The following is a 15,939-nucleotide window of genomic DNA, read 5'->3' as shown; positions in this document are numbered from 1 at the left end:
TTACCCACTTCACCTCTACAAAAGATGGTATAAAAAGTGATAAAAAAGACATGTGTACCCCAAAATAATGCCAATAAAAACTACAACTAGTCTTACAAAAAAAAAAACAAAAAAAACTGTTATGGACTTTAGTATATGGCGATGCAAAATATTTATTTTTAACACAAAAGTGATTTTATGCTGAAAAAGTAGTAAAATATAAAAAAACTACATACATTTCATATCGCCATAACCGTATCAACCCACAGAATAAAATGATATAATATTTTCCACAAGAGGAGCCCCATAAAAAATAAAAATGCAAAACAGTGACAGAATTGCCATTTTTGCCAACCCCACTCCACAAAAAATGGTAGAAAAAGTGATCAAAAAGACATATGTAACCCAAAATGATACCACAGCCTGTCCCACAAAAAACATGTCCCCACACAGCTACATTAGTAACAAAAATATACAAATGTTATGGGCCCCAAACAAATTTCAGCAAATTATATGTTAGAAAATCCTGATGCCGCTCCTTCCCTTAAGAATGCTGCCGTTCCCCCAAACAGTGGTCTATGACCAAATATGAGGTGTTGCCGTATTCAGGAAAAAATGCATAACAAATTTTGGGTTGCATCTTCTCCTGTTACCCCTTGTGAAAATGAAAAATTTGGGGCTAAAGCAACTTTATATTGGAAATAAAAGTACATTTTTTTTATTTTCACAGCCATCTGTTTCTAAATTCTATGAAACGCTTGTTGGGTCAAAGCATTCACTTCCCCACTAATTTATTCCTTGAGGGGGGTAGTTTCCAAAATGGTCACTTTTTGGGGTTTTATTTCTAGGGGTACCTCAGGGACTCTTCAAATGTGACATCACACCTTAAAACCATTCTGTCAAAATCTGCCCTCCGTTAACAATATGGCGCTCCTTTCCTTCTGAGCCCTGCCGTGTGCCCATACAGCAGTTGAGAACCACATATGGGGGGGTTTCTGTTTTGCATAAAGCTAAAACGTATCAACGTAAATTAAACACTATCGTGAAGTACAATGTGTCACGAGAAATCAGTCTCAGAATGGCTTGGATAAGTAAAAGTGTTCCAAAGTTATTACCAGATAAAGTGACACATGTCAGATTTGAAAAAATGGGGCTCCAGCATTTGGTCCAAACAGGCAGTCACTTGAAGGCACTGCAAGCCTCTTAATAAATTTGTAAAAAGCAACCTTAAAGCGCAGAAAAAAAAATTACGTAGCAGCTTTAATAAATTCCACCATAAATTGAGAGCATGACTCTATGGAAAACTGGTAGTTGGTTCCAAAGCCACAAAATATCTTTCCAAAAAAATATAACCAAAAAAATAAACAGATTAAATCACTCTTTACATACAACAGTCAAAAAGCTGTTGGAAGATGTAAATCACGTTTTATATTGAAGACAAAAGCTTTTTCAGGATACTGAACAGAACACATTTTATCAGGAGGGTAATATCTTAGTTTTGCTTGAGTCTGCACTGGTGTTCTTTGTGGCAAATTTCCTAAACATTGCAGGTTGTTTGTTGAATTTGGCACATTTTTAAACCTAACACTTTCATCTAGAAATGCTACTTCATTTTATGCCAACCCCATATTGGAATGTGTTTCTGGCCTTTTTTGTGCATAAAGTTTCATGCAAATGAGCCCGAAAAGTTAAGAAAGCCATATTTGTAACTTTTGGAAGCCAAGATAAAGGGCTTGATAAATTCCTCATAGTGTACCAGAAAAATAACATGGAGCTGTCTTCATCTGGCGTCTAAAGGCTCACCTTGGCCCAGGTACACAGCAGTAGACGACATGAAGTACTATACTATACAATACAAAGGTGCTACTAGGCAGCCAATCAGTGCATGAACTTCAATAATACAGGTGTTTTGCTAGTAAAATGCCCTTTCTGATTGGCTGAATCATCCAATCAAATGTGTCTGCAGTGTCCGTGGCATTGTGTTGAATGTGGTTTCAACTTAGGGAAAATATTGTTACCATATACCACTGCAACGTGGAAGATCACAGTACTTGCATTTAAACTAAGAACATAACTAAGTACATGTTGGCCATGATCTGTAAATGTTTATAGCTTAACCTGATATTAGCCATGAACTTTTCCCTTAACTTACTGTAATTCTTTGGATAATGTATGAAAATAAAAATGTAACGGGAATTGGGTGGGAAACCACTGTACCAACTAACCGGTTTGACTTTGGGAACTGTAAGGGCGTTATCCTCATGATCCCTTGGTTTTCACCCTTTAACCCTTATACAGGGATCTTGTCTTCACTGCAGGAGACCCACCAGGCTGCTACCTCTCAACACAGTCCCGGTGTAGTTGACGGCATCTTAGCGCAGGCAAAGAGGTGAAACAAAGGGGGTCATTTATAAGACAGAAATATGCCTAAAGTAGGCTTATTTGTGGCTCAGATTGCAGCGCAAAGGTCCTCTGCACTGCAAACTGTGACTTCCCCCATGGCATCGGTGGGGAAGGGGAGGGGCTGATAGGCCCATCTCATCCATCATTTTCTATGCCTGGTTTAGGTGTAGAAAATGGTCTGCATCCCTTCATAACTCTGGCAGATCCACCGGCAGTGCAGCACCTTATTAAGACTGGCGTCTAAAACGCTGGTCTTAACAACAAATGTCCCCCAAAGTGTTCAGAATAAATAGGAGGGCTGATCAGCACCTTAGTCAGCAGCTGAACAGAAAGCAAGAGGGGAGTTTAATCTTTACAGTATCACAGAGAAGTTTCCCTGAATACTAGCTTCAATACACCCAGGGTAAGCAGCGGACACAGTTTGCTACTGTAAGAAAAACTGATAGAGATTTGTTTAGGATCTGTAATTTCTACTGATTAGTTATGAAGATCCTTACTTTTGTGGAAGTCAGTTGCTGCTATCTAAATTCTTCCAAGCTGTATTTAGATTATGTTTAGAATACACTTTGTTGTTAGCCATATCCACCCTAGTATTCGCATTTGTGGTTATTTTATACCTACTATTTTGTAAAATTGTACAATGTTGAACATTATTAGCATGCTAGCTGAAGACTCTTTCAAGTGGAAAATTGCTCTGGAGGTAAGTATAAGTATTTGTATCATGCTTTTGTCTGTACCACATAAACTGTTGAACCATTATACACTGGATCTCATGTGACAAATTACCTGTAATTAATTAATATCTATCATTTTCAAATTCAATAAATTTCAGAAAAAAAATCTAAATATTCACAGAGGTTTTTGTTACCGCTATATAACCTGGAATAAATATATATATACCTTATCTTCAAGTGGACATTTTTCTTTCAACCACTGACTTAGAACTTCATCTTTAAATGCTCCAGTGTTTCCAACCGTACTCTGCTGTATCTGAGCAATGGTAGTAGCGTCTTTGACAATTTCAATCATCCCTGAAAAGTGAACAGATATAAGAAAACAAATATAATTGCTTTGTACACAAGTCAACGTTTTATCAGGCAGCAGCAAGACGACTAAATAAACAAATCTACATAAAGAAACGTTACGAGTTCATAAGCAATACAGCAACAATAATTATTACTATTAAACATAAATAATATAAATGGCGAAATTCATTTGCCTATTCTTTATAGCCTATTTCCTCAATTAATTCAATATAAATAAGGCCTGCTTGTCCAGCAGATTCCATAGATTTCAATGAAAAGCTATGGCACAAAAACTGCAATTATTTTCAAGGTAGCTGAAAGTCCTAGAGGTGAAACCTGTACTTATGATGCATTTGCTGGCTCTACTTCTCCCCCCCCCCCCCCCCTTCTCTGTTCTTTTGGGGTTGCACGGGGTTCAGCCCTAGGACCTCTGCTCTTGGACAAGCTATCAGCAGATCTGGCTTTCAGTACAATTCCTATGTATATATGCTGACGACACCCAATTATAGTCTTCATCCCGTGACATCACCCCTGCTCTACTACAAAATACCAGTGACTCTCTGTGAGCTTCTATTAATCTGGTTCTCCTTCTGTCTGAAATTGAATCCTTCAAAACTGAACTTCTTGAGTTTCCACAATCTACCTAAACAAGATATTTCTCTCAGTGTGCAACCATAACACCTAGGCATCAGGGACACAGACACAGTTCTTTCCTTTAATGCTCTATATTCAGTCACTTGAACACTTGGCACACCCATGCCACCTGCACCTCAAAAACATCTCCAGAATTTGCCCTTTTCTTTCTGTGGAAATAGCAAAGACTCTTACAATTGCTCTGATTTATTCCCATCTCAATTACTGTAACTCATTACTAATCAGTTTTCCCCTCACTAAAGTCTTCTGTCTCAAATCTTCCCTGAGTGCAGCAGTCAGGCTCATATATCTGTGCTACACCAATGCTTTTACCCTGTGCCACTCACTGTAGTGGTTGCCTACCTGCTATTAAATTAAATTTAAACTTATCACACTTACCCAAAACAATCTCCACTGCTGCATATAACTACATCTCCTCCCTAATATCTGTCTACTACTCCACCTGTGCTCTATGCTCTAAAAGCTACAGTCACATGACCGTATGTGTTTTGCGGTCTGCAAAAATAAAAAACGGATTACGTTATTATGGCGTCTGTGTTTTTTGCGAATCCATTGTAACAATGTATATCCTTGTCCACAAAACGGACTAGAATAGGACATGTTCTATTTTTTTTTGCGGGGCTATGGAATGGACATACGGATGCGGATAGCACACGATGTGCTGTCCACATTTTTTGCGGACCCATTGAAACGAATGGGTTCTCATCTAATCTGCAAAAAATAAATAAAAAATGGAACGGACATGGAAACAAAATACATTCATGTTAATGTAGCCTAAGACTGACATACTCCATAATCTGAATGTCCAACCCCCATCTTCAAGACTTTACTTTGGCTGCACCAGTTCTCTAAAATGTGCCACCACAGACAAATAATTTAAAGGGGTTCTCCGGGAATAAAAAAAAATGAATATTATAAATATATTCTCAAATACCTTTCATTATTTATAATGGCTCGTTTTGTCTGGTAAGCAATCATCAGGGGAAACAAAATGGCCGCTGTCCCATTAGTTCACACAAAACCTGTCCTGATCACACATGAGGACAAGTAACTTTACAACACTGAGGTAAATAGTTGCCTCATTCTCCTCCTCCTCTCTACCTGTCAGGGATTATGATCCTGAATACAGATGATAACTTAAGCTGAATCTTTGGGGAATTTAGTTCATGAGGAGACATGAATTAGAATCAGCTTAATTCGCCAAACACGACACAGTCGATCGTGCTCGGAATTGGGTTAGGCACAGGTACAAGCATAGTACTAGGGGGAGGGGGGGGAGGGTTAGGCAATGGGCACATCAGGGGGCGAGGGATTATGGGCGGGAGATGGGGCATGGTGAGTTCAGCAGTCTGACGGCCGTTAGGAAGAAAGTGTTCAGCCTCCTCGATGTCCTTGCAGGGATGGCCTGATACCTGCAGCCGGACTTTAGACGTCTGAAGAGATGATGGCCCGGACGGGAGTGGTCATTGGATATTTTCATAGCCCTGGAGCACAGTCTGTTGGAGAAGATAGAGTCAAGGGGTGGTAGTGGCAGTCGAGTAGTTCTCTCCGCTGAGCTGATGACCTTTTGTAGTTTGTGCTTGTCACTGGCTGATGAGCCGGCATACCACACCAGAAGAGACGAGCACAGTACCGACTTGATGGTACAGGAGTAGATGCTGAAGTCCTTCTACTCCTGTACCATCGAGTCGGTACTGTGCTCGTCTCTTCTGGTGTGGTATGCCGGCTCATCAGCCAGTGACGAGCGCAAACTACAAAAGGTCATCAGCTCGGCGGAGAGAACTAAGTACAGAGAGGATGTACAGGACAGGCTGTGTTAATGTGGGGCTGTGGTAATGGAGACTGTAAACAAGTGCTGCTGCTCATTAGCCACATCTCACTCTCCTCTCATGTCTCCTCATCATCTCCATTACCACAGAGATGAACCTATATTCAGGATCATGATTCCTGACAAGCAGAACACAGAGGAGGATGTGGTTCATTGTGGTGAAGTAACTTATCCTCTTGTGTGATTAGGACAGGTTTTGTGTGTACTGATAGGACGGTGGCCATTTTATTTCTCCTAATGATTGCTCCCTAGAGAAAACAAGCCATTCTAAGTAATGAAAGGTATTTGTAAATATATATATATATATATATATATATATATATATATATATTATAAAATAGTATTTAAATATTTGAATTTTTTAATTCCTGGAGAACCCCTTTAATTCCCAATATCCACAGTCTCCCTTTTTAGGCGAGATTATCATATTCCCTAATCTGATTATCTCCCTTCTAATCCAAATGCCCCCCCCCCCAAACACATACACATACATATATCTGGCATACACAGATACTGGCTTGTGACTGGCTAATGTAGCTTTATGTGTAAGATGTCTGGACCATCGTAAAAATAAGCACATTTAACTTTTGTGTTACTTGTTTCCTCATAGATGGCAAGTAGATGAGCGAATTGAAGCTGACGAAGTGGAATGAATGCAAATTTCCTCGCGCTTCGTGGTAACGAATCACATTTTTCCTAAAATAGTGGCTATACGTGTGAGGACTGAGGATATGAGGCAAGGAACTCTGGGAAGGTGGGATCACACAGATTGACATGTCTGCATGCAGCCAATCAGCAGCCAGCCCTGTGATGTCACAGCCATATAAATACAGTGGCCATTTTAGAGTTAGACATTTTCCAGTGTTCAGAGTGCATGGACAGACGTGTGAAGGCGCTAGGGACAGTAATTGGAAAAACCTGATTGTGAAAAAAAAAATACGATTTATAAGTGCAGGGAAAGGATAAGGGGCATCTTAGTGCAAAGAGAGACGTCAGAAGGCGCTAGGGACATTGATAGGAAAGCTATTTACAAGTGCAGGGAAAGATTATTTGGGGATCCAAAGAGCCATTATACAGCTCTGTCATTCCAGCCATTTGTTAATGGGCTGCAAGTGCTATGCTGAAAAGCCTTTAGTGGCTTGTATCTTGAGTATCTTATGTCAGTACTACAAGAAAAATATATACGCATTTCACTTCTGCAGTTATTTCTGGTGAAAGCATATAGGGTCTTAATTCAGTAAAACAAGAAAAATATTCTCAGTGCATTTCTGCAGTTAATTCTGGTGAAATCGTATAGTGGCCTATTTCAGTCTAACAAGAAAAATATATTCTCAGTTCAATTCTGCTATTATTTTTGGGTGAAAGTGTATAGTCATCTATTTCAGTCCAACAAGAAAAATATATTCTCAGTTCACTTCAGTACAAAAAGAAAAATATATTTGTCGCTTTTAGGGGTGTTTGTTTGTTTAGTTCAGCTACAAGTATGTCTGGCATACACAGAGGAGTGGCAGAGGCCTAAATGTTTCTGGCGCAAGCAGAGGTCGCACCAGAGTAATGGGGCGTGGCAACAGGAGTCGCAGCGAGAGACCTGAGCTCCCGGAGTCATCTAGCGGTCGTGTCTTGACCAGCAACCCAGCGGTTTTTGATTGGTTAACTCGGTCATCCAAAGTGACATCAGACACCCCCAGCCGACAGTCGGTGGGTTCGTCAGACACAACCCTTAGTTGGCATGGCCCGGGAGCAGGCCCTGTAGCCTCACCTGTCCTCAACCTGCTTCTGTCCTTTTCTGTTCCCTCACGGCGAGAAGTACTATATGCTGTGGGCTCAGCTCCACTTTTCAGCGAGGAAGATCTACTAGAGGACAGTCAGAAGCTACTGCCCAGCCAAGATCTGGAGAAGACATCCGCCGCTTCCTCCGCTAGGTGTGCAAGTAGTGATGAGGAGAGTGGCGGAAGAGCTTGTGTTGCGAGTGGTCAGGCTCCTGACCCAGAGACCATCGAGGAGGACATCAGTGACGTGCAGACACTACTCGATGATGATGAAGCCAATCGCACTTGGGAGCCGGGTGAAGAAGGGGCTTCGTCATCATCAGGAGAAGAGGGTGGCAGCTTGCCCGTCAAGCAGAGGCTGAGCCAGCAAGTCACTAGCGTGGCCGGGAGTCAGAGGGTGGCAGCAGTGGGAAGTCGGGAACCAAATGGACACGGGGTAGACCACCCGCTTTGCAGAAGCCTACCTGCCTTTAAAGGAGTGGTGCACGGGTTCACGGAAGCAGCGGCAGTAGCAGTCAGCCAGTGAGTAGTGTTGGGAGGAAAATTAGGTACTCGGCGGTGTCAACATGGCCATATATATATATATATATATATCAGGGTGCCAATGTTGGCACTATGGCCCTGCGTCAACATCTGGAGAGTCACCATAAAGTGACTTGGGAGAACCGTGGCTCCGATGTGGTGGTCCAGCCTGCTGCAGCAACCGCTGCATTACCCAGTGGCATGCTGCACCCGACTTCAGGTAGTCAAGCCCCCACCACCTCAGCCGAAGGGAGCTGTCTGTCGCTACCATCGTCTGATGCTCCTGCTCCTCGTCAGTCATTCCGTCAGCAATCGATCACCGAAGAGATTGTCAAGAGACAACAGTATGTGTGCACGCATCCAACGGCGCAGAAGCTGAACGTGCTCCTGTCCAAGTTGCTGCTGCTTCAGTCCCTCCCGTTCCAAGTGGTGGACTCTGCACCTTTCAGAGAACTGATGGCTTGTGCCGAGACGAGGTGGAGAGTCCCAAGCCATCATTTCTTTGCGAAAAAGGCAGTACCAGCCCTGCATTAACATCCAGAACAGAAGGTGGGCCAGTCCTTGACCCTGGCAGTGTCTGCCAAAGTGCACGGCAGCGCCGACCTGTGGAGCTGTAACTACGGTCAGGGACAATACATGACCTTTACGGCCCACTGGGTGAATGTGTATTCTGCACAGCCGCACCAGCAACTTGGCCAGGTGACGCCGCTTCCACCTCCACGTTGCCACGCCGTTGGTCCTGTGACAATGTCCGCCTCTGTCTCCTCATCCTCCACTGTGTCCTCAGCCTCCAATGCAGGGACAATTCACAGTGCCCCTCCAGCATACAACATGTGCATGGCACGGCAGTGTCACATTGTTCTGCACCTCATTTCCCTGGGCGAACGGAGTCACACAGGGGAGGAACTGCTCCATGTCCTTCAGCAAGAAATCGAATCCTCGCTTTATCCGCGACAACTGAAAATTGGAACCATGGTAACCGACAACGGGAAGAACAATGTGTTGTTGCTGCGTCAAGGAAGGCTGAGCAATGCACCCTGCAAGACACACGTGTTCAATCTGGTTGTCAAGCGGTTCCTGAAGTCTTCCACCCATCTGCAAGACATCCTAAAAATGGCCAGGAAACTTTGCATGCACTTCAGCCACTCGTACACCGCAAAGCACACCCTCCTTGAGCTGCAGCAGCAGAACGGCATCCCCCAACATAGGTTGATATGCGATGTTTCCACCCGTTGGAATTCCACCCTATATATGTTGGACCGACTATACCAGGGCTGGCCAACCAGCGGCTCTCCAGCTGTTGCAAAACTACAACTCCCATCATGCCCAGACTGTCTACAACTATCAGCCTACAGCAGGGCATGATGGGAATTGTAGTTTTACAACAGCTGGAGAGCCGCAGGTTGGCCAGCCCTGGACTATACGAACAGAGAAAGTCCATCAACGATTTCTTGATGATGCAAGCGGATAGGAGTGCTCCACTGTGTAACTTCTATGTCAGCCAGTGGCAGCTCATGCGCGACACCTGCCGTTTGCTCAGGCCTTTATTTGTCAGTCGCCAGGACTACGGGATGAACTACATCATTGCACTGCTTCATGTCCTGAAACAGATGCTGGTAACAATAGCTGGTCAGGGGACAGGAGACGTGGTGCCTAGATCTCACGGCCACATGAGCCCTGTAGGGGCTGGACTGGAAGAGGAGGAGGACATTGGAGCACAGGCAATGTGTAGAGAAATGGGTGGGTTTTCTACTCAGTTGACAGGACAGGAGGAGCAGGAGCAGCCAGAGAAGCTACAGGGCGATGAGGAAGATGAGACAGAGGACCCGAACACACAGTGGCAATATGCAGTGAAGATGGAGGCCTGGAGTCCCCCCGATGCATGCTCACTTGCTTGCGTTATGACAGCTGAATTGTCACTATTCGGCAGAGGGATGACTTCTATCTCTCCACAAACTGAACTACTACAGAGACATCCTATGTAGTCAGTTGGCCGCTGCCTATCTGCGCCATCATCCATCCTCTCGCAGGTCTGACCAGGGGGCCCTCTGCACTCACAGTTTCAATGCCATGGCTGCTGGGGAGGGGTGGCAGGAGCAGTACCAGCTCCATCAGCAGCAGTCTGAGTCTACAGTCACTGATGAGTAGCTTTCTTCACCCGCTTAGTGAAGAAACTACTCACCAGCAGCAGCAGGTAGACCTGGAGCAGGGCCTGAACCAGCAGGTGGTGGCATACTTGGACAGCACCGTGCCAACCCACATTGAAGATCCGCTGGACTACTGGGCAGCCAAACTGGATTTGTGGCTACAACTAGCAGAGTTTGCCCTGGAAAATCTGTCCTGCTCGGCCAGTAGTGTGGCATCAGAGCGGGTGTTTAGTGCGGCAGGGGCCATAGTTACCCCAAGGAGAACTCGCCTGTCCACCCAAAATGTGGAGAGACTGACCTTTGTCAAGATGAATCAGGCGTGGATCAGCCAGGATTTCCAACCACCAATTCATGATGCCTCAGACTAGATCATCCATGGTGCCATACCAACACTTTGATAAAAGAGACTGGTTTCCTCTAACTACCTGTCTCATGCTACTACTTTGGTGATGCAACCTGCCAGATGCCACACATCTGATACCAAGTGCTCCTTCTTTCACCCACCTTCGTCAGCGGGTACTGGTATTGCCTCCCAACTCTGTTACTGGGTCACTCTGTGGTCTCCTGATGCAGCTGCTGCCATCTCCAAACTATGTCACCTTGCCACTCTGTGGTATCCTCCTGCTGCTGCTGCCATATCCACATTATGTCACCTTGCCACTCTGTGGTCTTCTGATGCCATCTCCACACTATATCACCTTGCCACTCTGTGGTATCCTCCTGCTACTGCTGCCATTTCCACACTATGCCACCATGAGGTATCCTCCTGCTGCCATATCCACACTATGTCACCTTGCCACTCTGTTGTATACTCCTGCTGCTGCCCATCTCCACACTATGCCACCTTGCCACTTTGTGGTATCCTACTGCTGCTGCTGCCATTTCCACACTATGCCACCATGCCACTCTGAGGTATCCTCCTGCTGCCATATACACACTATGCCACCTTGCCACTTTGTGGTATACTCCTGCTGCTGCCATATCCACACTATGTTACCTTGCCACTCTGTGGTATCCTGCTGCTGCCATATCTACATTATGTCACCATGCCAGTCTATGGTCTCCTGATGCTGCAGCTGCTGACATCTCCACACTATGTCACCTTTCCACTCTGTGGTATCTTCCTGCTGCTGCTGCCGCCGCCGCCGCCATCTCCAAATTATGTCACCTTGCCACTCTGTGGTCTCCTGGGGCTGCTGCTGCTACTGCCATCTCCACACTATGTCACCTTGCCACTCTGTGGTCTCCTGATGCTGCTGCTACTGCCATCTCCACGCTATGTCACCTTGCCACTCTGTGGTATCATCCTACTGCTACTGCTGCTGCCATATCCACATTACATCACCTTCTCACTCTGTGGTCTGATGATGCTGCTGCCATCTCCACACTATGTTACCTTGCCACTCTGTGGTCTCCTGATGCTGCTGCTGCTACTGCCATCTCAATGCTATGTCACCTTGCCACTCTCTGGTATCCTCCTACTGCTGCCATATCTACATTATGTCATCCTGCCACTCTGTGGTATCCTCCTTCTGCTACTGCCATATCCACATTATATCACCTTCCCACTCGGTGGTCTGATGATGATGCTGCTGCTGCTGCTGCCATCTCCACACTATGTCACCTTGCCACTCTGTGGTCTCCTGATACTGCTGCCATCTCCACGCTATGTCACCTTGCCACTCTTTGGTATCCTCCTGCTGCTACCATCTCCACACTATGTCACCTTGCCACTCAGTGGTATCCTTCTGATGCTGCTGCAGTTTCTGCCACCTCCACACTCTGTCATTAGGCCACTCTGTGGTCTCCTCATGCTGCTTTCACCTCAATATGTTATAGGTCCACTCTGTGGACTTCTCATGCTGTTCCCACCCTCCCCACTTCATGACTGGGCCACTATTTTGATTTTCCACCTTGCTGATATCATCATTTATTTGACCTTTCTTCTGATCTGTCAGAAGGAAGGAAAAATGAGACACACAACGGATCCCGCCTGTGCAACAGCTATTAGGCCTGTATGGTCCCATCAGAATTGGCTTATGATTTGGTAGCCAAAATCAGGAGTGGGTCCAAAACACAGAAAACATGCAAATATTCCATTCATGTGTCATCTCTGTTTTAGATCCACTCCTGTTTCTTTTTTTTGGGCATTAGCAATACTGATGGATTATTGAGCAAATGCTGACCGAGTGAAGGCATATGCTCCACAGACAGGATCTGTATTTTGTGGGTTATTGTTCTGACGGATCAGAGAAAAGGCAAATTAATCAGTGATGTCAACAGAAACTTACTGCTGACACCCTCTCCACCCTGTCAGGGGGGCTCTACTTGTATAAGCGTTTAATGGAACAGGTTCTGTAGACATCTATGTGGAATCAGCTGACGAGGGTGTAAAAGGAGTGAACTTCTTCTTGACACTAACGTAGACCTGTGAGGCTGAGTTGATACTTGAGTTATTTGGTCAGTTTTGGCCCCGTGACTGCCCAAATAAGTGAAGCATGCAGTGATTCTAAGAGCGACCCCTGTCATGTGCATGTCATACTGACTAACTGTATTATTTCACTACCACAGCAGACTACCTATGTGTGTTACTGCAAGGCACAGTGTTCTACACCACTAAAAAGGCTCTCTGCAGTCCTGAAATAGCAGTTTTTTACGTAATTCGCCGCAAATTAATTCGGATCGAAGTACATTTTCCCCAAAAAATTTGGCTGATTGAATTTCTGAAAAATTAGCTCATCTCTAATGGTAAGCTCTTGTGAGCCAGGCCCTTCGTGGTTAGAGTTGGAATTGTTGATTAGTTTGCTAATCTATAATGTCTGTACATGCACCCTGGATTGTAAAGTGTTAGCATTAGATATAATATATATATATATATATATATATACACACACACACACACACACACACACACAGTACAGACCAAAAGTGTAGATTCACACTGAAGGCATCAAAACTATGAATTACACATGTGGAATTATATACATAACAAAAAAAAGTGTGAAACTGAAAATATGTCATATTCTAGGTTCTTCAAAGTAGCCACCTTTTGCTTTGATTACTGCTTTGCACACTCTTGGCATTCTCTTGATGAGCTTCAAGAGGTAGTCACCTGAAATGGTTTTCACTTCACAGGTGTGCCCTGTCAGGTTTAATAAGTGAGATTTCTTGCCTTATAAATGGGGTTGGGACCATCAGTTGCGTTGTGGAGAAGTCAGGTGGATACACAGCTGATAGTCCTACTGAATAGACTGTTAGAATTTGTATTATGGCAAGAAAAAAGCAGCTAAGTAAAGAAAAACGAGTGGCCATCATTACTTTAAGAAATAAAGGTCAGTCAGTGTGAATAGTTGGGAAAACTTTGAAAGTGTCCCCAAGTGCAGTCACAAAAACCATCAAGCGCTACAAAGAAACTGTCTCACATGCGGACCGCCCCAGGAAAGGAAGACCAAGGGTCACCTCTGCTGTGGAGGATAAGTTCATCCGAGTCACCAGCCTCAGAAATCGCAGGTTAACAGCAGCTCAGATTAGAGACCAGGTCAATGCCACACAGAGTTCTAGCAGCAGACACATCTCTAGAACAACTGTTAAGAGGAGACTGTGTGAATCAGGCCTTCATGGTAGAATATCTGCTAGGAAACCACTGCTAAGGACAGGCAACAAGCAGAAGAGATTTGTTTGGGCTAAAGAACACAAGGAATGGACATTAGACCAGTGGAAATCTGTGCTTTGGTCTGATGAGTCCAAATTTGAGATCTTTGGTTCCAACCACCGTGTATTTGTTTGACGCAGAAAAGGTGAACGGATGGACTCTACATGCCTGGTTCCCACCGTGAAGCATGGAGGAGGAGGTGTGATGGTGTGGGGGTGTTTTGCTGGTGACACTGTTGGGGATTTATTCAAAGTTGAAAGCATACTGAACCAGCATGGCTACCACAGCATCTTGCAGCGGCATGCTATTCCATCCGGTTTGCGTTTAGTTGGACCATCATTTATTTTTCAACAGGACAATGACCCTAAACACACCTCCAGGCTGTGTAAGGGCTATTTGACCATGAAGGAGAGTGATGGGGTTCTGCGCCAGATGACCTGGCCTCCACAGTCACCGGACCTGGACCCAATCGAGATAGTTTGGGGTGAGCTGGACGGCAGAGTGAAGGCAAAAGGGCCAACAAGTGCTAAGCATCTCTGGGAACTCCTTCAAGACTGTTGGAAGACCATTTGAGGTGACTACCTCTTGAAGCTCATCAAGAGAATGCCAAGAGTGTGCAAAGCAGTAATCAAAGCAAAAGGTGGCTACTTTGAAGAACCTAGAATATGACATATTTTCAGTTGTTTCACACTTTTTTGTTATGTATATAATTCCACATGTGTTAATTCATAGTTTTGATGCCTTCAGTGTGAATCTACAATTTTCATAGTCATGAAAATAAAGAAAATTCTTTGAATGAGAAGGTGTGTCCAAACTTTTGGTCTGTACTGTGTGTATATATATATATATATATATATATATATATATAAAGATTATTATTTTGTACAGGCTCAAGTATGAAGTGTTTGGGATGAACTGTAAAACCAACTGTGAATTACTAACCAACATCAGTGCCCAACCTCACCTATGCTTTTATGGTTGAATGCATGTGACTTTCCCCAAGTATGTTCAAAATTTAATTGAAAATAATTACAAAAAAGTAGAGGCTGTTACAGAGGCAATGTTTGGATCAACAACATATTATTGAGAATACTGACATACAGCCATATACTTGTAGCCATGTATACATACAATGCAGGTGGTTACGCATATTCAAAATGTATAAATCATAAAGTGGCAAATGGTATTCAGTGATTATGCAATTACATATACAGCTCTATTCCTAAATAATCTAATAATAATAATAATAATAATAATAATAATAATAATGTCAAATGTCACTACTCTATAAATATCAACAACCCACTTTTTCTGGAAAATGCTGCTCCACAGGATAATGAAGAGAAAGTATCCACGCAGATTCTTCTTCATGATATTCCTCCAGTTGGTAAATGTGTTTGATATCATCTAATGAAAGCTAATTAGCTTGCCAAGAGCTAGGCTTTGTATATAGCACACAAGTTGCAATATACTATATTACATAATCAATGACATGTGGAATGGTGATCGATATGACTACATAGGCTTTAAAATATGAACAGATAGGCTAAATTCACACGACCATTTACATTTTGTTTTCCGGAAATTGCGGGCCCCATTGTAAAAATTGACAAATGCAAATGCAAAACAGACAAAAATAGGACATGTTCTATCGTTTGCAGCACGGCCGTATGGATGCAGACAGTAAATGGATGACATTGGTGTGCTGTCTGTATTTTTTGGGGCGATCTGCAAAAATGTGGATCGTATGTGGACTGAAAATACGGTCGTGTCAACGTAGCCTTAAAGGTAACCTTAAAGGTCCATCAGTTTCAAGAGTATCAAACAAGAGCTGCCTCCCCTTCAAGATTACACTGCGCGTCATCTCACTTGCAGAGCGGCAAAGTAATTACAACTGCTCATCCCATTCAAGCACCGCCTTCTCTTTAAACAGCTAATTGGCAGGGGTGCTGGGAGTCGG

The 15,939-nt window shown here is 43.8% G+C and overlaps 1 protein-coding gene across 5 annotated transcripts in view; it reads right to left on the bottom strand.

Annotated features, from left to right (window-relative positions):
• Positions 1-15,939, bottom strand: part of PIK3CG (phosphatidylinositol-4,5-bisphosphate 3-kinase catalytic subunit gamma) — an 80,590-nt gene that overhangs the window by 15,037 nt on the left and 49,614 nt on the right. For all 5 annotated transcript variants that reach the window (XM_044280183.1, XM_044280187.1, XM_044280184.1 and 2 more), the window contains one exon: positions 3,283-3,413. In XM_044280183.1, coding sequence (XP_044136118.1) covers positions 3,283-3,413 — 131 coding nt within the window. The remainder of the gene's footprint in view (positions 1-3,282; positions 3,414-15,939) is intronic.

The sequence above is a fragment of the Bufo gargarizans genome, chromosome 2 (genome assembly GCF_014858855.1).
Source record: "Bufo gargarizans isolate SCDJY-AF-19 chromosome 2, ASM1485885v1, whole genome shotgun sequence".
Taxonomy (NCBI): Eukaryota; Metazoa; Chordata; class Amphibia; order Anura; family Bufonidae; genus Bufo; species Bufo gargarizans.
This window is presented reverse-complemented; position numbering and strand designations above follow the sequence as displayed.